Source organism: Lates calcarifer, linkage group LG9 (genome assembly GCF_001640805.2).
Source record: "Lates calcarifer isolate ASB-BC8 linkage group LG9, TLL_Latcal_v3, whole genome shotgun sequence".
NCBI lineage: Eukaryota > Metazoa > Chordata > Actinopteri > Centropomidae > Lates > Lates calcarifer.
Window position 1 is genome coordinate 10,110,757 of NC_066841.1, and position 23,403 is coordinate 10,134,159.

The 23,403-nt window shown below is 40.6% G+C and overlaps 2 protein-coding genes across 3 annotated transcripts; both read right to left on the minus strand.

Annotated features, from left to right (window-relative positions):
* Nucleotides 1-296: 296 nt before the first annotated feature.
* Nucleotides 297-15,050, minus strand: rab11fip1b (RAB11 family interacting protein 1 (class I) b). The gene is made up of 6 exons (XM_018671327.2): nucleotides 14,548-15,050; nucleotides 6,202-6,632; nucleotides 4,191-6,096; nucleotides 2,010-2,780; nucleotides 1,426-1,540; nucleotides 297-1,254 (listed from the first exon to the last, which is right to left on the minus strand). The coding sequence occupies exons 1-6, from the start codon at nucleotides 14,898-14,900 to the stop codon at nucleotides 1,048-1,050; spliced, it is 3,783 nt and encodes a 1,260-aa protein (XP_018526843.2). The 5' UTR covers nucleotides 14,901-15,050; the 3' UTR covers nucleotides 297-1,047.
* Nucleotides 15,051-15,504: 454 nt separating this feature from the next.
* On the minus strand, nucleotides 15,505-22,512 carry LOC108879897 (glycerol-3-phosphate acyltransferase 4). 2 transcript variants are annotated; one of them, XM_018671341.2, is made up of 13 exons: nucleotides 22,162-22,512; nucleotides 20,981-21,289; nucleotides 19,893-19,962; nucleotides 19,492-19,789; nucleotides 19,315-19,389; nucleotides 18,965-19,054; nucleotides 18,642-18,735; nucleotides 18,433-18,548; nucleotides 17,467-17,522; nucleotides 17,291-17,376; nucleotides 17,075-17,203; nucleotides 16,907-16,986; nucleotides 15,505-16,638 (listed from the first exon to the last, which is right to left on the minus strand). In XM_018671341.2, the coding sequence occupies exons 2-13, from the start codon at nucleotides 21,146-21,148 to the stop codon at nucleotides 16,461-16,463; spliced, it is 1,440 nt and encodes a 479-aa protein (XP_018526857.1). In that variant the 5' UTR covers nucleotides 21,149-21,289; nucleotides 22,162-22,512; the 3' UTR covers nucleotides 15,505-16,460. The 2 variants fall into 2 exon arrangements, with proteins under 2 accessions (XP_018526857.1, XP_018526860.1); XM_018671344.2 differs by lacking the exons at nucleotides 19,893-19,962; nucleotides 22,162-22,512 and having other exon boundaries at nucleotides 20,981-21,117.
* Nucleotides 22,513-23,403: the final 891 nt, after the last annotated feature.

A 23,403-nucleotide genomic window follows, 5' to 3' on the forward strand; every position in this document is an offset into this window, starting at 1 on the left:
CAACACTAGAAACTCTTCTGGACATATTTTGGATTAAATTCTAAATTAGTGAATACAAAAGGCTATAATCTCCATAGACAGTAAAGGCAGGTGGTAGGTATTATGAACTGTTAACACAAAACAAGAAAATTTGAAGTTAATTTGAGTGTGCAGTTAGTTTTTTAGGAAAATCACACCAGTGACACAGACATCCAAAGTATTGTCACAGAAAACCAAGACAGAGACAGATTTTATTAGGAAATAAAAAATAAATGTACCTTTCTTGACACCTTGAAGAGAGAAAGAAAAAGACTGAGTCATTTATTCAAGTGTTTATTTTGTTTTCTCATATTTTAATGCCACAAAGCAGTAACCTCAGTACAGTATAGTTATTCAGTGTATATCATGCTAATAGTGTAAGCTTAATTAAAGTGCCTTTTTGGGGTTAGTACAATCATGTAAACTTCTGACATTCAGTTCAAGAGCAGGAAACTTTATCTACATAATTAGTGCATATTTAGAGCAAAATGAGGCTCTTCTTTAAACTGGACATGTCACCAGTGAACAGCAAGGAAAGTGACAGTAGAAAAACAGACAGAATGTGTCATTTTTTGCCATGAAATATAAGAAGTCGTCATGTAGGCAGAATTAAACATTTATCAAAATTATAGCTCAACAGATGTTATGCTCAACATGAAAATAAGTTTTTTTCAGACATGTAAATACTGTAGCAAAGTGTCAAAAATATTACTAAATGCTTAGAAAAATGTAGAATTTCTTTGTGCTCTTTAACATCTTTGATATAATTTGATATAATCCCCCATTTTAAAGGCCCCTGGCTGAAAGTGCAACAGCCTCTGCAAAGGTCATTTTGCAAAAGATATTAGTCTTTATCATTATTCATTTGCCAATATGTTGAACTGTTCAAACCTCGTAAGCCTAAACATTTATTCCAGTAACCTTTCATAATATAATCCTCAAGTATTTCAAAGTGAAGTTTCTGTTGCAGAACCATTGTGAATTGGAGTCTGCACTGATTAGGGTACAGCAGGAATAAAATGAGTCCACCTAGACAGCCTTCTTCAAAGAGCTCATGGACATCAGGATACTGGGTTGCTCTTCCATGACGCGCACAAGTAAGTTGTCAATGTACTGCTCCAGCTCTGATATCTTTCTGTCTCTCTCAGACAGCTGGTTCTCCTGTTTCAGCACCAGAGAGATGAGTTCCTCTCGAGTCAGCTGGGAGTATGGCCCTTTCAGCCCAGTGTCATTTACCTGTGAGAGAATTCAGACCACAGAGAATATGTTGTCAATTCAAATTTCAAATGTTGATCCTATTTAAAGAACCAGGACAGAAACTTTCCTTTGTTCATTTCTTTTGAGAATCATGGTGGAAAATCTTTAAGCCACCCTAAAAAGTTTTGATCTAAAAAAAAAAAAAGATACCTTTGTTTTCTCTTGAACTTCACCAGGGATTCCTGTGGATTTGTTATCTTTTCCTCCTTGCACAATGGAGACAGACTGCTGTTCTTGGGGATTAAGGGGTTTTACAGGTTGAAGCCTGCAACGCAAACAAAAAGAGAGAAAGATGAAAGCACTGTCTGGATGGCAGTAAAAGCAAATGGGAGTGCTGATGTCCAAGTATGACTGTTTGTGAGGTGTATCAATTTCTATGACATCAAAGTGTAACCTATTTAAATATCACTAGTCAAGAGAATATGGTCTGTATTAATACTGCAAGCTAAATTGTCCACACCAACCATAGCAGATACATCACCATTAATAATACAAAGAAAGATGATTGACGAAAGATATAAATAGACAGAAAGATATAAATGATGAAATATAAATGAGGATGAATCATAGAAGACTCTACATTAGAGATTTGTGCAGCGCAAGTAATCTTTTTCCTTTTATGAAAATTAATGAAATTATGGCATGATATTGTGTCTGATCTATAATTTAAGATGAGATAGATGAATTGTATAAATATTCTTTTGCCCCACTGTTGAGGAACTGAGTTGTCTCACCTGCGTGAAGGTACAGGAGGCACTTCCTTTTTCACACCTGCCTCCTCTCCAGTGCTCTGTGCTCTCGCAAGCTTGGGCTCTTTTGGTGAAGTTTTCTGGGCAGTATCATCTGTAACGTGGTCTCCGTCAGTGTTTTGGTGGATTAAAGTGCTTGATGTGGGAGCTTTCTTTGCAGGAGGTGCAGGAGCATGGGCCATCTTTGAGGATTTGAATTTTTCTTGAGAGGCAGCATCTTGGGACACAGCTGGAGGCCATTGGATTGCATCAATAGGGGCTGTTGTGTCATCTTGGGCTGTGAGTTCATCTTCATCGTCTTCAAACGGATTTAAGCCATAAACAACAGGGACTTGTTTTGTCTCTGAAACACCTCTCTGGGAAATGTTGTCATTGGAAGACAAAGCTGTTTTGGGCTCAGATGACTCTTCCACAGAACGAGGTCTAGATGGGGCAGGACGTTTACTGTGTAAGCGTGCACTTGCTGCTCCTTTGGTGGTACTTGTTTGCTCCAAGCTCTGGGTGTTCTTCGTGTCTGTGAGAGGCTGACTCAGAGGAGCAATCATTTTCACCGAGCACTGAGGGAGAACACTGTCGGTTTTGACGTCTTTGTCGTTACCCTGCTTGTTAATTTGTGCCAGATGTCGCGTGGATACATCCTGCTCCCCCCAACTCTCGGCTTGACTCCTTCCTGGAGGCTGAGGAGCTGGTCGCTTCTCCCGTTGAGCACTGATGAGATCCTTTTCATCAGTGGAAATGGTCTTACCTCCCACAGATCTGGAATAGAGACAGACTACATGACGTTTCAGCATACTTAGGAGTGAAATGAAAGAGTCTGGAAACCAGATATAAGAACATGAAGTCATGAAGTATGTTGAACAAAAAGGATTAAAGCTATTTTGTGAACATACAAAAAAAAAAAACATGTCACAGAAGAAATGCCAAGTATCCTCATTTGAAAAAACAGTGTGAAAGCAGTGTAATATGGCAAGACATATTGATGTAATAACAAAAAACTGATTTTAATATGCCAAGCAAAACTCATCTAGAGAATTCTGTGAAAATACCATCCACCACTGTCAAACTCAGATTAACTACCCAAAGTTTTGAGTCATTTTCACTCCCTGTTCATATGACATCCAATACAATGAGGTAAGACTGTGCAATGAACTCCCAATCTCAGTTGACAAACGAAACGTATCCTTGCCAACACACACAGAGCTATGCAATTTTCATGATGGCGCTTTTAAATGAGAAATTGCTGTGCCTTCACTGGCTGTAAAATAGGAGATAAAGTAACAACTGAACATTCAGCCCCACACTTTCTGTACAGATAAAAGACTCTGGCTTTATATCATTTTCATCTCACATTCAAATTAAGTTTCACTGCCTCTTTTGGCGGTGTGTTTCTCATCCTGTTGTGTTATTGATAATGACTAGTTAAACCTTGCTGTGCAACAACTACAACCTTCACAGAGTGAGTGTAATTGATGAGACTGAAACAGCCTAGAAGTAGCCATTATGTATCTTTTTAGTTGCTCTTGTGGTGTGGATTTATGGATGATGATGTTGGTCTAGGCAGCACTTTGGTCCAGACTGAAACATCTCAACAAGCATCAGATGGACTGCTAAGAAATTTAGTACAGACATTCATGGTCCCCAGAGGGTGAATCCTAATGACTTTGGGTATCCTCTGAATTTTCCTGTAGCACCACCATGAGGTTGACATTTTTGGTTTTGATGCCTCAACAACTATTAGAATGACTACTATGAAATTTCATATGCCCTCAGGATGATTTGTGATAACTTTTGCGACTGCTTAGCTTTTCCTCGTCAGGTCAAAATTACAAAAAAATAAAATTTCAAACACTTTAGTTTAAGACCAAATACCTGCTAAACTAATGACATATCCATGACTCTCAGCTGCACTTTGTGTTTAGTGCAGTTATGTCGACATGCTAACACGCTACATGATGGTGAACATGGTAAACATTTTACCTGCTAAACACTCACACACACATTGTTATGAGCATGCTAGCATGCTGATGTTAGCATTTAGCTCAAAGCATCATTATGCACGGCCTCACAATCTAATATTTCTATTTATTATTTTATTTATTTTCTATTATAATATTTTTATTTTATGTATAATAATGTTTGTGATTCATGCAGATAACTTGAACTAACCCTTGTTGGACGTCCGACACTTCGGTTGTGCTGCTTTTGAGTTCAGCAGCTGAGTTGGGAATCTCCTCAAAGGGATTATATGAAAAGTTTTCATCAAAAGGATTAGTAGATGTAACTTCTGCTAGGCTTTCCACAGCTACTTTAGATTTCTGCCCAGCAGCTTTGTGTCCATCTTTTGCTTTATTTTCTCTTTTCTTCCTTTCTTCTTTATCAGCTGTTAACTTTTCGTTCTCCAGCTTCCTGGCCTCCTCTTCTTTCCTCTCCCTTTCAGCTTCCTCCATCCTCTTCTCTTCCTCCCTTTTAATTTTCTCTTCTTCCTCAATCCTCCTCTTCTCTTGTTCCTCTCGTATCCTCTTTTCCTCTGCTAACCTTTCCATTTCTTCCTTTTCCTTTTTAGCCCTCTCTTCCTCCTCCTGTTTCGCCCTCTCCTCCTCTATCCTAATTCTCTCCTCTTCCTCTTTCTGTTTTCGCTCTTGTTCTTCCAATCTCTCACACTCTTCCTTTTCCTTCCTAGCCCTCTCCTCCTCCTCTTGTCTCCTCTCCTTGTCTTTCCTAATCCTTTCCTCCTCCTCCCTCTGCCTTTTTTCTTCTTCCTCAATTCTCATCCTTTCCTGCTCCTCCAGCCTCCTCTTTTCCTCCCGCTCCTCTTCTTCCCTCCTAGCCCTCTCCGCTTCCTCTTCTTTCCTCCTTCTCTCCTCCGCTATCCTAATCCTTTCCTCTTCCTCCCTTCTAATTTTCTCTTCAGTCTCAATCCTTTCCCTTTCTTCCTCCTCTAGTTTTCTCTTTTCCTCTACCAGTCTGTCATATTCTTCCTTTTCCTTCCTAGCCCTCTCCTCTTCCTCTTTTCTTCTCCGCTCTTCCTCAGCTCTCTCTTTTTCCCTCCTTATCCTCTCCTCCTCCTCCTTTCTAGCTTGCTCCTCTTCAATCTTCCTTTCTTCTTCCAGTCTCCTCTTTTCCTCTGCTAATTTCTGCTCTTCTTCTCTCCTAATCCTCTCCTCTTCTTCTTGTCTCCTCCTTTCTTCCTGAATCCTTTCCTCCTCCACCCTGATCCTTTCCTCTTCCTCTCGTTGTCTTCTTTCTTCCTCGTCCATTCTCCGTCTTTCTTGTTCTTCTGTTCTCATCTTTTCTTCTGCTAACCTTTGACGCTCTTGCTCTTCTTCTCTCCTAATCCTCTCCTCTTCCTCTTGTCTTCTCCTCTGCTCCTGAGCCCTTTCCTCCTCCGCCCTAATCCTTTCCTCTTCCTCTCTTTGTCTTTTTTCTTCCTCCTCAACTCTCTTTCTTTCTTGTTCCTCTAGTCTCTTTTCCTCTGCTAACCTTTCCCTCTCTTCTTCCTCTCTCCTAACGCTCTCCTCTTCCTCCTGTCTCCTCCTCTCTTCCTCCCTCTGAATCCTTTCCTCTTCCTCCCTTCTAACTCTCTCTTCTTCTTCTTCAATCCTTCTTCTTTCCTCCTCCTCTTGTCTCCTCCTCTCCTCCGCCAACCTCTCGAGTGCTTCTTGCCTCTTCACTCTCTCTTCCTCCTCCTCCTCCTCTATTTTTCTCCTCCTTTCCTCCTCTTCCTCCCTTCTACGTTCATTTACATCTTCTGCTTTATTTGCTGTTTCAGCTGTCTCCTCTTCATCCTCCTCCTCCTCCGTCCAGGGTGAATATTGTCTCACTGCCCTGAGTGAATCAACAGATGGAGGGGAGCTTTCAGGGACATCTTCCATGGATCCATGGCCTGAGCTTGCCAGACTGAAGTTTGATCCGATGCGAGAGGTCCGAGGCGGTGGCTCTTCACAGTACACGTGACTGCCATTGATGCACAGGTTACTCTGTTCAGCACTGCCATGTTTTTGGTGGCCTGAGGATGAATCTTTGCTGTCTGAGCCTGAGCGTTTATGTATCTTGAACTTGAACTTCTTTTTACCTGAAAGGACATTGGAAAATGAACATGCATTTAATTACAAAGTAGACAATAGTGAATAAAAAGGAGTGAGGGTAATTGAGTGAATTAAAAACTGTTGCTCCTGACCTTCAGATGAATCCACATTCAGACCAGACGACTGGCTGCCGCTCAGTGAGGAGTTCTTCACAGGCAGAACGGACATGGACTGAGACATGTTCTTCTGCAGGTTGGACTTGGGAGAAAATAAAGACTTAATTTTATGTTTCTTCTTCTTCTCATCCTTCCCTGTGGTTAACTCCCCATCCCCATTCGCCGCCTCCTCCTCGCTGTCTGTCAGAACCTGAGTGACGGATGGCACCACACTGGACACGGTGTCTGATTCCTTCTTCTTGCCGCGAACTTTGTCCTTGAACTTGCCCAAGCGAGACCGGGACTTGCCAGCGGCTGAGAGATCGAACATGCTGGCTGTCATGTTGTTTCGCATGAACTGGATGTCCAGAAGCACCTCTCCTCTGTCTTTGTCTGCCTTGCCAGTCTTATCCAGCAACTTAAACCACCTGTTAGAGAGAGACAAACAGTACTTCAGACATAAGCTTTCAGGAAAGAACACATTCCATAGATAATTCTGGATGTCATTAATTTCTTGTTTTCATGTTGGCTCTCTAAAGGTTAAAAACATTCTTAGGCAAACATCAGATTTTTTTGCCCACTTGGGGGCAGGAGAAACAAGTTGTGAACAACACTGATATCACCCTTAAAACTGATATGGCAAATCTCTGTCAAAACAGTAAAGCTGCAGCTACAGAACGTCAGAACAGCCAAACAACTATAGTTTTTGATGCTTTAATGTACTGTTATAGAGTTGTCCTTATCTTATTGTCTTTGGCCATTTCTGGGCAACAAGTGTCTTTATTGACTTCATTTCTATTTATTTAATCTATTTTTTAATGTTTAATTATGTCCATAAACCTACTTTAGGGGTCGTTGTGGAAAGTAAGTAAAGTTAAAAAAAAAAAAAGTTAGACCGTGTAATAAGAGCTTCAAGATATGAAACTCACAGGCAAGTGACCATTACTTATTCACCATCTCCATCTGAGGCTGAGCTATATGGTTGAAATCCATATCACAATTTCAGTAAGAATATTTGATCTGATATCCATGTACAGTATACATCACAGTGTAATTAAATTGATCTGTTCAGCATAACTTCAGACAAAACTTTTCAAATGTGTAAAACAAACTTGTCAGTGTCTGATTCAGTTAGTTTTTAAATTAGAAATTACTCAGAATTACTTATTTGGATGACAGGTGTTTGTAAAAAATAAACACAGTATGATCATGATATGATTAAAAGCCAAGACACAATCATATTAAGTTAATAATTATCCAGTTCTACCAGGGTCCTGTGTTCATGCATGATTAAAACACTGTCTGCTGAGTGTTTCCATTCAGCCTGTACCTTTAAGATCTATCGCCTCATTCACTGTCTGTAAGAACAAGGTGTCACAGGGAAGGTGCCCCACCCCCACCCCCACCCCCTAACTGTTACTCACTATAATGTAAAGTACTGAATGGTTAAAACTGTCAAAACTCAAGCTGAGATTCAGTGCAGTGTGTTAATGTTCAGGCCTTGTCAATTTCTTTGTGGAAACTATGATGAATCCTGTAGCAAACGGAAAGTGACTCAGCAGCAACTTGAATGTTTTTGGAAAGTCTGTGGTGATCTAAGCACGACCAGCAAATTGACCATGAAGGAAAGTTTTTTTAAATAATAATAATGTCCTGTCAGTGGCAGCCTCTAAAGGGGAAGAATTTATGAATGCTTGCACTGTGGGTCTGTACATTTTTTGCATCAATATTTGACAACCTTCACTTTCCTTCTCACGGTCAAAAAGACTACATCAGGATTCTGTTATATACTGCAGCCGCTCATAACACTTTTCCACCCTGACATGTAGCACAGATTTATACTCAGTGAAAGCTTGTGACCCACTATGCCTTGACTACATGCATCAATATGTTCCTAAACATAGAGTGCAGACAATCAACAGGCCAGGTTGGCCGGAGAAGGACATTTTTAATCTAAGGAGATTCTAAGAAGTCTCTGCCTCTCACAAAACTGAAACTAGTCAGGTTCACAGGGAACCAATCTGCTATTAACCTCATCATCACCTTACTGCAGGCTGGTGGCACAGAGCAAGAATCAGCGCCAACAGCAACCGAGCAGGGTCACTTCCTTGATCTGTTACTTTAGATACAACACCCACATGTGGAATAGAAGGATGACAGTCAAAGAACCAAATATAAAAAGAGGTAACAACCTTGGACTAGCAACTTGAAATCTAAGTCTTGTAATAAAACATAGAAAAGCCCAGACAGACTCAGTAATGACAGAGTGTCAGCTCTGCACTGCATCTGCACCTGTGTCATGGTCCAGCACTGACAGTAGGGTCTCAGAATGAGCAGGATAATTTAACAGAACAACAAAAGGGAAGAGTCAGCATAAAAAGTGCTGAGGTCAGCTCACCACTGAACAAACAACTCCAACTGAAATCTGAATTCCTGAGGAAATGAGGAAGGGGCTGTGTGTACATGTGTGTGTGTGTGTGTGTGTGTGTGTGTGTGCGCAAAGAACACGTTTCTGTGCTGTGGCTGTGGTTTATCATCTTTTTCATAATGTGAAACACAAAAGTAGCCCTCAAATTTAACAGGTTGAGCTCACAAACGTTTTACAGAAAAATGTGGAAGCATTACACATTATTATATAAATATATAATGGTGTTTTGTGGATGTGTGTGGCTATGTGCCATAAACTGTATTTTTTTTCCCCACAGTTTACATAACACCTCCCCCTGAGATGCCACTGATGTATAAAATAGACCCAGCTGAATACAGTTATTTCCTCTCATTGGTCCTGAATCAGATATGGTGTCGAGATTCACCCTCCTCCTCCTCCTCCTGCTGCTGTCTCAGGAATGCTTCAGATGTATGGCACAAACAAACTAAAGAGGGAAACATCTTTTCCTGGAATTTGTGAAATGGGTGAAATTGCTGTCACAGTTCCCCTGCCTCCCACTGCTGATGAGTAATGGGATAGGATTTGAAAATTTCAGGCCTCAACATTATAAATATTCCACTGTTAGGCTTCTTTATGATTTGCCTGGTGAATATCCATCAGCAGAACACCACTAGACAGATAATGTAAATATTTATCATGTAAATGCAAACAGTATTCTGCAGCAGTTATGTTCTTACTCCCATGCACAGTGACGTATTTATATGTGGCACAAAGTTATGAAAAAGAATATTTTATTGAATCCCTCTGTAGTATTGTAGCATCCTTTTGAATAGTTTCACTGTCAAAGTAGAACACTTTTACAATTCCACTCAATCTTAACATAGTATTTTAGAAAAGGAAAGCTGATAGTAGTGTAGCATAGTTTCTACAGGCTAGGCATGAGTCACTGTTATTGTTTCTCAACTTTCAGAAGAACTTTCATATCATGATAATATTTTATGTTGTATCATCTCACACATTTCATTTTTTCCACCTGCATTAAGAAGTCTGGTGAATATGAAATTAATAAATATCTTTTTGTTTGTTTGTTTTATGCATATGAAGTGCCTATATGTCATCTGTTTCATTATTACCTCCACCACTGAGGTTATGCTTTCACCTGTGTCTGTCTGTTTTTCACGGTTTAGGCAAAAAGTACAAATGACTTGCACCAAACTTGGTGGAGGGACGGGCATGAGCCAGGAAAGATGTTTTGGTGTGGATCCAGTTAAAGAGGCAGATCCAGGAATTTCTTATCTTGCTCCTTAAAATTGCAAAATAGGGCATTTTTCAAGATTTTGGCCATGGCTGAGGTATGTGCTCTACTGAGGACCACTCTAGTTTTATACATGATTTTGTAAAAATTTGTGATAATGAACTGAACCATTACATCCAGTCCTATAGTATAGTAGTGTAATTCTAATATAATAACAGCAGTACAGTAGCTAATATAACATAGTGTAATGTAGTATAGCACAGCATAGCACATATAGTCTTGGCTTGAGTGTTAGTATTTGTAGACTACAGTATTGTACAGGAATAGCATTAGTATGAATGACTGTGAGTAGCATTAGGATAGTGTAGTACTTGTAAGATAGCATAATATTAGCATTAGTACAGTAATAGCAATAGGATAGGAACATAGGATTAGTACAGAATGGTAATAGTACTAATAGTATATTACAGTAGGTTTAATCCAAAAGCCTAGTCTTTAAAAATACTGTACTTCACTGATGCCTACAGAAGCCACTAATACAAATACATCCACATGTAAAAAAAAGAGAAGGAGTGAGCTACTTCAGTTAAATCAGACGGGAAGTTGCAAAAGTGTTTGGGCGTTAGCTGGTTAGGGTAGTAAGCAGTGTACAGGAGGAGGAACTAAAAGAGGCTTTCACTAAACAATGCCTTGATAATGATGATGCCGTTAAACACAGTAATCCCACACCCCTGTGAATAGTAGAAAGTGTGCTGCTCTGCTGTACAGACAGAACCAGAGGAGGATAATGCATGACTCCACATTTTGTAAATGTATTCTACTTTCTGCACACACACATCCTTCCTCATGTAGCCTGAACTACTGATAAGACAATGCCCCGAGTGCCTCAAGCCTCTCTTATCACAGAACACAGCTGCGTGAGTGGGAGAAGAGCTGAGTGAGTAAAACAGCTCAACAGTGATAATGTCCAAGGACCAAAACCATCCAGGGCTTATCGGATCAGTCCACATCCATAAGTCAGAAAAGCCAAACTGAAGATCCGCACAAAAGAACCAGAGTGAAGCTGAAAAGAAATTCCCTCTCCCATGTGTGTCACAAACCACTGGTTGAACCTTGTGCTATTTTTAAACTAAAATCAATGCTAGAGCACACACTTTTCTGGACAGCGCCTGTAACAGAGACTTTCTTTACTGTCGGTTTCTAAATATCCTTTAGCTACAATGGCTCTAAAGATGCTAGGAGGCTATTCTTCTCTATCTGGGGTTTGAGGCGCAGGTGCTCTTAGACCTGACCGGCAGATTTTGGTAATCGTGTAGGCACTAGAATACAGTCCACGTAATTCAGTGTGTCATTAGCCTCATGGATGTGGGTGTTATAATGAAGTTAGAAAACAGGCCTTCTCAGACATGTGAAGACATTTTGACATGTCTCAGTGGGAAAAGTACAGGTGTAAATGATAAAAGTCACAATGGCTGAATTTAAATCAGCCATTTCAGTTCCAGGGTCCTAGTATTGCACATGCTGGCTCATTATCAAACTGTCATGACTTTTGGAATAGAACAGAGCCAGTGATGATGTGATTATTAACAAATGTCTTTCCTACTGTGACAAGTTAAAATGTCTGCAGGGAAAAAGGCCTTTGACAACCACACATTAGAGTCAACCTTTTTTTTTTTTTTTACTTGAGCAGCCTCTATCAACGTGCTTACATTGTTTTTCTTACTGATATAACTTTTCTGTCCCATCCGTGTGAAACCAAAACAGTTACAGTCTCTGTTTTAGCCAATTCATTTTACTTATTGCTTTGTAAACGTAGCTACAAAGTTTTTTAAGTGCAAACAAAATTTGAACATTTTCAAATTCATGATATGATAATGAGATGCGATTGAAAGCTGATTGAAACAGCCATGGTTCTGCTTTGTCCACAGACTTTGCTTTTAAAGTTAAAAAATTATGGTCAGTGATTAGCATCAAAATGCCGCCATCATCAGACTACTGACACAATACTTACCAAGCGCATCAAAAAGAAGTACTAATGTAGACCTAACAGTATTAAGAATGCATTTATAAAAATATCAATTATTGCCTCACAGAATCTAAAAACATGATGCATCTGAAACAGTAGAGCTGTTGTGCTGGCAGCTGCTGGAACATGTTACACTGTTTGTCTGTCAGGGGTCAGTGCAGCCACAGTAGTTTTCTTCAGTAAGACTGACCTTGCTAGACTGTCCCTGATGCCATCACAGTTTGTTTTTGGTTGATAAAACTGTCAGGAATGTGAGGCTGAAGCTGGATTTAAACCTCAGAGGCAAAGGTGCACAGAAAAGATCAACAGAGACCAAGCGGTGCAATAACTCAAGACCAGCTAGAGCATGTTTGCTGCTTTAACAAAAAATAAAAAAGCAGTGTAAGAAATCCTCATGAAACTCTATGCACGTGTCAACATGCAGCAATGCTGAAGGGAAACTGGATTGTTCAAGGACACACTGCCAAAAAGGGGCAGATGTGAGCAGACAGAGACGCTAAAGCCATGAAACCCAGAACCATGCACGATTAAACATGTAGGATGCAGCCAGGTGAGGCTCAGCTTGAGAGTATGAGAAGTTTTGTGACATGTTGCATAAGTCACATCTCATTTCATGCTCTTAAATCTAATGGAGTATGGATTTTTCACTGTGACAGTCACAGCTTCTAAGAAGGTTTCCCCTTTGCTCTATTTCATGAAAGGTCTGCCATAATACGAGCATATGGTTTTATGATGAACAAAACAGGAGCAGGAATGAGTCACAACGTTGAATTCAACCTTGGGCTGTATTAGAATTCAAACAACGATCCCTAAGACATCAAACAGCTCAGACAGACTCAAACAATACCAAACAATTGTAGTTGAGTGTAGGAGAAGGAAGTGTGTGTGTGTGTGTGTTTGTGCATTGAGGCTGGTATGCAGCCTTCTTTTGTATAATACCAGTCACATGGCGGGGGACTAAAATGCCTTGAAACAGCTTAGCACAACAAAAGTTTTCCATTCGCACTGAACTTCAGACGTCCAACTGCGACGGAAAGATAAATCTCGCATTTCAAATTTTAAAAAGGAGGAAAAGAATTAAAATATTATATATATATTATATTTTCTTTGACCATGCAAAGAGCATATTTGCTGCATGAAGGGGCAGGTATAATCGTTACTGCTGAGACTGTACAGTTGCACCAGCAAGGCCTGTAAAACCTGATCACTGCCACTATTACCACAAACACAGGAGAGATGGGTGTGAATATTTAACACAATAGAAAGTAATCAGTTCATGTAATTACTTCACCTCCTTAGCTCATGTGTGTAATGTGAATTCCAATCAGAACGCTTGATGCTTTTAATCTCGCCAGCCTTATGAAAACGTGCTTCACTGAGCTTCAGTGAGGTGACGTTTGGGTTCTTCTTTGGGGCAATCTCTCTGTCATTGTCCAGTTCAGTCAGTCAAAGAGTGAATCTTTTGACTCACTTCATTCGCCCGAGTAAGTAATGCTGATTGGCATCCTTGAAGTCTGCAGGCGAGGGAGCAAATCCCTTAAGCTGCGGTGGAGCGAGTGGGCAACATTCGTAAGTCAAACCCAACGGGGCAGGCCTGTGTAGTGATGCATGGTTATGAGTGTGTGCGCATGTGTGCCTGAATATCTCACCTCTGTAGGGAAAAAAAAGGTACAAATATCATAGAGGGAAATCATACTCACCTCCAAAGAGTCTGTAGAGATGCACAAATTAAGCAAAACAAATTCATACGGCAAAACTAATCCACAGTTATCACAGACGCTGCATCATTTTTGTATTAAATAAACATGGTTTGTAATTATAAGGGATTTAACAGGGATTGTGTAGTTTTGTCCTGCAATACCACAAAGCCTAGCATGACTGACAGAAGCAGCAACCAGGAGTTGTCCCCCTGTGGTGCAGATGAAAATCAAAGTCACTTAGTCTGTTATGCACATCTCATGATTTACTCATTTACATGGAGCTAAAAGCAGAGAAGAGTAATGTGCCCTACACTAAAGTACTGCCTGTGTGCCAGAACACAGTCTTGGAACCACAGCACTGAGGTAAAGACACATGTAGCCAGTGTGGAGAAGCTTTGATGCCTTCAAAATACAGTGGTCATGTTAGTTGAGAGGATAAATCAGCACTTCCTGTCTCTCGGAGGGGGGGCAGAGGGTCAGCTGAAGAACAAGACTCATTTGATCGCACAAAGACGCTTCAGCAGGATGATTTGTTTTAACCACTCCAGGGGACAAGCTCAGTGCTGCTTCCTTGAAATTAGAGTTAATGTTATTTGTTTGGTAAAAAGCTTCAAGTCCACTGATTGATTAATTGATCAGTTACACTTTACCTGAAACTATTTTTGTTAAAATGAACTTCTTAAATGTGAATTTTATTCGGTTTTCTTGGTCTTCTATGATGATGAACTGAATATCTTTTGGTTTTTGGATTGTTGTTTGGACAATGCTTTCTACTTTACAAGCTACCCAACTGTACATGAAGTAATTAAGTAGACAAACCTTCACCAGCTGCAACACATGCATTAATAATCATAATCCCATAATATAATACAACCCTCAGAATGCTGAAATTGACCATTCTGTATAATGGGTGGGTATTTGGATTGTGATACTCATGTCACATGTCATGTCACTCCCTGTTGTGTGCACTTACTCGGTCTTATTGCGGCTTTTGTCCTCACTGAGCTGCAGCAGGTTGATGACAGCCTGTCCCAGCTGTTTGTCTGGACCCACCAGGGCCCGGTGAGAGACATAGACATGCAGCGTGCCCCGCTCTCCTCCACCTCCCCCGGACTGATGCAGCGGCGGCAGGTCGAAAGAGGCCTCCTCCTTCCACACCGGAGCCACGGTCTTCTCCACCACCGAGGTCTGGTACTTCTCCTTGCCCACTTGCATGACCGCGTACGCATCGTTGGTGCCGTTTTTCCCCTTTATCCTCAGGCCCCTGGCTTGGAGCACCGTTACCTGGACGCTTGTGGGACACCACTGCTGATCCGCCAGGGACATGTTGACGCCACTTGTTGCTGGATTATCGCGGTAGAAAGAGTTAAATCCAAAAACCAGAACGCAGCGGTGCCTACCATCAGCTCACCGCTGACACTGGTCACAAGCGGGGAAAAGTTTTCCCGTGAGCTTCGCTGAAGTTGAGGAAACAGCTGATTGGGCGTGGTTATACCGAGAATGGGTCCTGGTTTAAGACGAGACACTCCCACAGATTAACAGGTTAAAGGCTTTTGTGACGAACTGGACACACTGCTTGGTATGTCGTGTCCATTCACACCATAACAATCACTGACTGGAGACAATAGGCCACACCTGATCCTCTTTGACACCTGCCAGAGTGCATCAGCATCATCCGACATCAGCTGATTGACTGATCTGGGTGCTTCCTCGACACGTTTTAATATCACTCTAAGTCGAGTGCGCCCTCATTAAAGACAACCTTTAGTATTTCCAGTCAAGGCTCGTGTTCTGTAATAATCAGCAGCCACACTGCCATCTGCTCCTGCCTCAACATTCATGGCGCGTAAAAACACGAGACCTCTCTGCTCTAATAATTCTAAGGCTTAGAGAGAGGGAGTGCAGGATACCTGACAAGCCCGTGACAGCTGATAGGGTTCATATGGTTGGGTTCAGTTTCACATGCAGCTCCAGTTTGAATCTTAATCAGGCTGCAGTGCCAGTGTTGACATGGATTTCCTTCCACTTGCAGATCAGACGGATTGAAGGCTCTGAAATACTTTGAATGTGTTAATTTGTTTGCTTGTTTTAGCCCATTGATGGACTGACAACCTGTCCAGAGTTGATTCCCTTTCTGCTTAATACATAAAGGCTAATAATCTCCATGAGCCTGATTGGCTAGTATAGGGTGGGTATGGAAAATGTTAAACAGTTGTAAAACTGTTTAAATAAGTCTATACATTGATATGCACTTTTACTGCAAGATGGTTCATGTCTGAACACTGACTCCTGCTGTTTAAAAAAAGAATTGACAATTTTCTAGTCAAGTCAGTTTGTTTCTGGCTGTTTATGGCTAACACTTAGCACAAGGTCTGATGTTTTATCTCCCCAGCAAAGATTAAAGCTGAAGACACATGTAGAGTCTTGAGCCAATTAGCAGAGTGACGTACAAGTTTTGGCACCACCAAACTGTGTGTGTCTGACTGTGATGTAACACCTGTAGTACGAGACACTTTAAATAGGTGCAGCTTTATAAATAGCTGTGTACCACCAAGGATTATCTTCCATACTGAATTACGTCTTTATCATTCACAAAAAATATTTTAATGAGATAATATGACAGACTCACAGGACAATATGGGGTTTTGCTGTATAAATATTTTTAAAAAGTAAGTGTAACTATTCTGCTAATGTCACAACATATAACACATTAAATAAATATAAATTCAACACGGATAGAGACATAAATATCAAACAAAGCACAATATAACATACTTGTCTTTGGTTCTGAGCCAGGTAAAAATTATACACAATATAAAATTCTATATTGGTACTTTTATATTACATATACATATTAGAAAAATATGTCATACATTCAGTGTGTCCTCATTGTCCTTTGCTTGAATCTTGGTTGTTTCTATCCCCCTCTGGATTTTCCTCCTCTAATTGTCTGTCACCACTTTGGTCCTCCTGGTCCTGCTCACCCACAAGAACTTGGCTGTAGAGTTTCTGCTGCTCTTCTTTAAAAGCATCTTTCACTTTTGTTCGTTTCAGCCCTCCATCCCTGAGAGCACACAGGTAAGAAAGGAAAGGGGTATCACACACACTCAGCACTGTGTCATTAGTTACTGTTTCCACCAATCCTGAGAGGAAGAACTAAGATTGCCCCCATGAATTAGCTTCAGGGCGTAATACTGCACAGTTCCCGTCAAAGCTGAAAGGCTAATAATAATGTGTTTTGTGACACTGACAACTTCCCCCTTTCTAACAACCACTAACACATCAAATTTTATTGATATATATCATGACATTTGAATACAACACTGACTCACCAAATGAGATCCACTAAGCCTCCTTGTGCAGCTATGGCCGCTTTCACTCTGTTAGCAAACTGCACCGCATCCTCCCCTTCCTACCAGAGGACAGTAAAAAGGAACAGGCTGAGAAAAGGTGGAAAAAAAATACTGCAGTCTAGAAGTTATATCAATGATTAGTTTCACCTCTCTGTTCATTGGCGGCAGATACCAAACACTGCAGACAATGGCCCAGCTGCTCATCATCCTCAACAGATAATTCACCATGCCAAACTTACTGCTGTTCCAGAAGGCATCCCCAAACCGAGGATCATACTGCAAGGTGAAAATAAGGTCACATCAAGCCTATGTAAGAGCAACATGAGCGGGAAGAGGAAGAAAAACAAACAAAAAAGGTCCTACCTTAATGGCAACTGGATAGACAGTACAGGCTATTTCAAAGCTGCCTTTTTTGAACATCATCACTGATGTGTTATTGATGCAAGTACCTGGTGATGACATAGTGTGAAGATCTCAGCAACAACAAACCTTATGCGATCTGCACAAGTGTTTAAAAATATCAGGATCATGATACACACCTTCAGGGAAGATGAGGATGGGCTGTTTGGTTTTATCAGCAACATGATCGCCAAGCCTAAAATGACAAAGCAGATACAGTAATCCAAATATTTCAAGAAAATCCAGCCACTTACACAATTTATCTATACTGTAGTTTAAACCCTGGTTCTCTGAAAACTCAATCTGAGCGACTGCTATTATAGGAATGATCAGGACCAAATCATTACAGTGGACTCAGATGGTACAGGAGCCAAATCTGTGAAGCGATGACAGCTGAATTTTGAGATGAGATATGGTCTAAGAAAAGCTGAACAATAACTTGGGTGCTTATTACATGAAATGCAGTATATACTGTGTTTTAAATGCTTTTAAACACAAAGCTGCCAAGTCAGACTAAGACTGATCTACAACCTCCTTTATGTTAGACTATGTCCACTGTCAAGTGAATTGCTTGATGGCAATCAAACAGAGGCAAATCAATCAAAAAAGACTGATGTTTCTACATCAAGAACACAGGTATCTGATACAGTCTGAGGTCCACTCACACTGTTGCTGCCTCTGTGACGTGTATTATTTGCTGTAGTCAAATTTAGATTTCTGTGCAAAAATACTGTACAGTATGTACTGTGTGGTATGTGTAAGAGTATAAGTATACAATGTGTCACAGTAAACTCTGTCCACAATAAATACACATTATATTTCTATTAATAGTTCCCTCTTAGCCATTCTTGACCTTCACTGTGAACCTAATTAAGTGGAATTAAAATCTGAATAAGAAACACACAGGGGTGAATGACAAAGTAATATGCTCCACTGAAATAATCCCTTAATTGTATGTGCCTGACCATCCCCTCTGTGAAACTCACTTGTGTCCATCAGCCATATTACTTATCCAAATGAACATCCCAGATGATTATTGGGTGCTCAGCAGTAACACTAATGTAATCGGAGACAAGAGCAGTAACACTGAGATGCCGCAGTGCTACCTTTTGGCCACTAGGTGTCTGTCTTTGACTTCTGATCTTTCAAACCAGATGTGAGGAGACGATTTGACCATGGCTCTTTGGATCATTCCCATCAACCCTCCATGCGCCTGGCCGACCTGAGAGACAAGTTCAACTCAAGTTCAGCTCAGAAACAGCTTCTCTACTCAGAGAAACACACAAAGTATGCAGAGACACACAAACGTTTCTACCAAAGAGTAGCAGCCATCATTGGCCAAGATGATGACATCAATGGGTGTTGTATGATTGGCCACACAGATACCACCATTCTGTGGTTTGTTCTCCCTGCAATTAAACAAGTTTATTTAAGACACAGACATACAACTCAATGCCACAGATGTAGAACAACTATCACTATATGTGTTAAGCTTCTGTCAATGTTTTTCTTGTCATTATATTATTTGGGACAGAGACATTAAAAAAAAAACATAATGTAACGCCACCATGCTTATGAATGCCACTGTTCTGATAATAAGGAAGCTGATATTGTTGCTGAATATTAAATACCCTGTACCTGTTATGATAAGTGATGATTGCTGTGAGAGCTCTAACACAGATGCGGTAACACATCAGATGAACCTTCTCACTCAGGAAGGACCTCAGCCTGAAGACATACAACATTATACAGTGACAATCACTCCGGTCCCTTTAGTACTGATGCACACTTCAAGGTCTATCAAACAGCTGCTTTGTTTTTAAAGCAGGAGAACGATCCCTCAGGAAATAAATGTTATTTTAAACCTGATTGGCTAAAATGTGTGTGGTGCAGTGTACGTGTTATTACACTTGACAGTCTTGTAGCCAAACTTAGTCCCACCTTCACATGCACACTTTGAACTGTTATGGGAATCAGAGGAAACTTACTCTCTATTTGGCAAAAAGCCCACCAAGGTCGTCAGGACTAGGAGCAAACTAATGCCAGTGACTGCCAGAGTGACCCTGCAGGAAAGAGAACATATAGTTGACTAAAGACTGAAGCAGTTGTTTACCCATTCACAGCTCGTGCACTATGAGATTAATCTGCCTGCCTGTGACTCTGACCTGAGAGGCAGCAGGACGCCGTAGCGGACGAGGACCCCAAACCCCCACAGGACAGTGACTCTGAGACTTATGTGACGGAAGTTGTAGTTGCTTCGAGTCAGCAAGTTCCAGCTCTCCAGCTCCTGGGCCGAGAAGCACTTGGTCACCTCGTCATCCACGATGCTCTCCACGCCTCTCCGGCAGAAGTAGAAGATGTCTGCCATCTCAAACTCAGGCTCTGAGCGTAGGCAGCCTGCTGAACCACGGAGCTCCTGCATCTCCTGCTGCAAAGAAGATGGTGGCTCTTTGGCTATGATACCTGCAATGAGAAGAAGAAGAAAAAAAACATGTATTTGAGGTATTGGTTAAAAAATGACGATACGCATTCATAACTGAGAAATATACAAATATTACTTATTTACCATTACTATATGGCTTATAGAGTTCTTGATTCTTTTCCTTTGCTCCCATCTCCATTCGTAGCATTGCCCACTAATTTAAGAGAAAAAACATCAAGATAACTAAATCAGAAATCTATTAATAACTGTACTGTTTCATATGCAGTAACATAAGAGAGATGTACTATTACTGACCAAGCAGGCCTCCAAATTGCATTCAAGGGTAATAATTCAAAGTGAATATGGGCAACACAGACTGTGATATGATCAAAGTGATAATATTAGGCAGCATTATCCTTGGGGACTGCAGCTCTGCTTTTCTGAGAAGCCTGCAGCTGAGAAAACAACACAGATATTACAGAAACATTCAATACATACAATCCTCCACCCTTTGTCTCTCTTACTCAAACATAAGTAGGTCACAGTTTTGACGGATCAGACCTCTGCGCCACCTACTCCTAGAGAGAGGATGTTTAAAGAACAATCAGCACGCCAAATAAAGAACCACAATGACACCACTGAGAGCCGCATTAGGCTGACCAGCTCCAAGGGCTTCAAACAGAGCCTCATCCTGAGCCCTGAGAACCAACTCCAAGGGCAGGACAACTGGATTACAACAGCTGCCTTTTGGAAAGTGAGAAACTATTTTGCAAAATGCCCCAAAAAAAATTGTAGAAAAAAATGCCAGTAAACTTCATCCCAGGAGTCTGAGCTCCCTGCAGTATCTACACCTCCCCAGATGGTAGTCCCGTGGCTATAAGCTTGTTCTTCCCAGGGGTCTGTCCTAAAGCCTAAGTCTCTGAGGACAAGGATGCAACAACATGCCCTGTGCTTCTAACAGCTTCTCTGAGCTCTCCAGGGGTCCCACCCAGCAAAGAATACATTTTTAACAAATAAGTGAGATTAACACTGCAGGAACATTTTGTGCCAAACAGACTAATAACTCCAGGGCTGTACTATATCACTGTAGCAGTTTAGAGATAATGAAGGTATTTGTTCCAAAATAACCCCTTCAATTCACCAAATCCCCGGTTCAATAACATCAGAATACAAATGTCTTTAATTGTGTGACCCTCTCAAAATATTGTGCATTAAAGAGACCCAAAGCTCACCTCAAAGATTTTGAGAAGTGTCCTCATGTAGAATCTGCGCATACCAAAAGAGACTCCAAACACAGCTGGTATGATTATGAAGACGAACAGAAAAGTCCACCACACAGTGATGGAGATGCCAAGACACCTGCACAGCAGGTTGTCAACAGGAAAGGTAGACCAAGTCATGTTAACAGCCGAGGTGACGCAGAGGACAACGAGACTGCTCACAACACTGAACCCCTCAGCTTTATGGCGAGTCTTCTGGTCTGTTTGAGGCCTCCATGTCTGAAGCCGACAGTGACATGTAAATCAGGTAAAGCTCATTATCTGTGTTGGACAAAGACAGCACAAAATAGTCAGAAGAAGAACAAACTTTATACTTCCCATAGTTCCATTTCAGGTGACTTGTTCTACATTGTGATTGACTTTAAATGATCTTTTGCAGAATATCATATACTGCAGATTGCCAATGTATAAGGTAGATTTTCAGCCACATATTATCACTAATAGAAAAAATGTTTCTGTATTATCATACTGACATGCCACTGATATATTCTATGATCCTGGGCTACAGCGTATATATTGATATATTGGTAATGAATGCCCCTCTCCTGGTCAGTATTACTGGCAGTATGATTATATTATATTGTATTGTGTTGTATTATAGTATATTTTATTATATTAAATGCATCAATCTTCCATTGTGTTCTCTGTATTGTAATTAAAAAAAGAATAAAAATGTATTGTTTATATTGTTAATAATACACTTAAATGACCAATTTCTAGTATCTACCAAAATGTGTGTGATCAATAGTTATAAGTTATTATTGAAAAGCACCTAATTTAGATCATTAAGTACAGTGAATGGCCATTATGTAGAGTCACTGATATCTAGAAACGACGCTTTAGCTAAATATTGTTAAAAACGTTACGAATCGAATTTGAATTACAGAAAATAACTGATTTCGGTGCTTTGCTACATCACCAAACTGAGCATCCTGTAACGGGACACCTTCAACTCCACGTCTCTTTCCTTCAGAAGAGCTATATGTACATTAAATCAGGAAGTTCTGAGAAGTTCGGCTCATGTTATTTTACAAGTTATCTGCTAATAGTTGCAAAGCGCCGCTTTGACCCCCAGCTAACGGCTAATGGCTAATAGTACTGTGTTAGCTACATACAAAGCTAACGGCTCTTACCGTCCTCCGGATTTAACGCTATTAACGTTAGTCCTGTGTCGGAGGAGGATTGAGGTGACAGACGGTCAGGTAGCTCTCCATCTGGACAGTCGAAGCTGGAGCATAGGGATCTCTGACACACTGATATGGCTTTGCCTGCTTTTAGTAGCGTGCTACTGCTGGAGGCTGAGTTGGTTTGAGTCTTCATAGCAACAGGTGCCCAATGAGGGCTGCTGTCACTGCACTGTGGGCTGGACGAAGGTGGATCGCTGAGATGGATGGGGATAATGAAGGGGCAATAATAGTAGTGGGATACAGCTAACAAACATGGGAGATGATGTAGCAATAAAATGAGAACTGTGACTCACAGCTGTAGAGCTAACATAACCTTTAAAACAAGATGATTGCCATATACAAAGACAATAAATCTGCTTACAGTCACAGGTAATCCACCCACACTACTGTAAATGAGGTAAAGTTAATTAGCATGTTTATCCATGTCAATAATTTTCCCAAGTCTTGTATTTTCGGCACAGTACATTATAATATTTTAAGTTTGATCTACTTTATCATCTATAATTAATACATTTTAGTCAAAATGAAACAGGCATTTTGTTTTCATAAGAGAACGACAGCTTACTGAGAAGAAGACCTGTGTGTTTATAATAGTACAGAGGACTTGCCAGTGTGCTAGTCTTCACAGTCTTCATTTGTTGTTATGAAACTCACTACACATGTCAACATATTATTCATTCTGATACTGAAATGTTTGATAATGCTCATTTTGGCTTTTGAACCATAACATCACAGACCTGATTCTGTATTGTCTACAGACTACTGGATTTCAAGAGCTTAATTTTCCACAGCAATCCAAATATTGTCAAGAGGGTCCACTTTATTTTGGTCTCCACAAGCAGGACTGAATGTGAGAGGGAGGCAACGTTTATACAGTTCTGGTTGTACTTATCAAGCATTGTATACAGTATTAAAGTATTATATACTGTATTTACATTAGTCTATGGCCTGTGCGGTTACCAAAAACAAACACCTGTATCACAAGTGTAACTGTCTTGCTACCACTGTCAGGTATTGAAGAGTGTTGATAGGGATTACAATTTGCAATTTAGCAATTACAGTTATTACTGCAGCTACTAAAGCTCCATTACTTTTACTAAACAGATCATTTATAACAGTTTTGCTTCAGTTAACAGAATGGGTTGTGTGAGCTTGGTTGAGGTTCTGATAAGTTTAAAGTCATCTTAA

Coding starts and splice junctions, on each gene's coding strand:
- rab11fip1b (XM_018671327.2), bottom strand. CDS start 14,900: ATGTCCCTGGCGGATCAGCAGTGGTGTCCCACAAGCGTCCAGGTAACG. Junction 6,633..14,547: donor AAAAGCCGCAATAAGACCGA/GTAAGTGCACAC, acceptor TCTCTCTAACAG/GTGGTTTAAGTTGCTGGATA. Junction 1,541..2,009: donor CCTCCTGTACCTTCACGCAG/GTGAGACAACTC, acceptor TTTGCGTTGCAG/GCTTCAACCTGTAAAACCCC.
- LOC108879897 (XM_018671341.2), bottom strand. CDS start 21,148: ATGACTTGGTCTACCTTTCCTGTTGACAACCTGCTGTGCAGGTGTCTT. Junction 19,390..19,491: donor GGCGTCCTGCTGCCTCTCAG/GTCAGAGTCACA, acceptor TCTTTCCTGCAG/GGTCACTCTGGCAGTCACTG. Junction 16,639..16,906: donor GGCTTAGTGGATCTCATTTG/GTGAGTCAGTGT, acceptor GTGTGCTCTCAG/GGATGGAGGGCTGAAACGAA.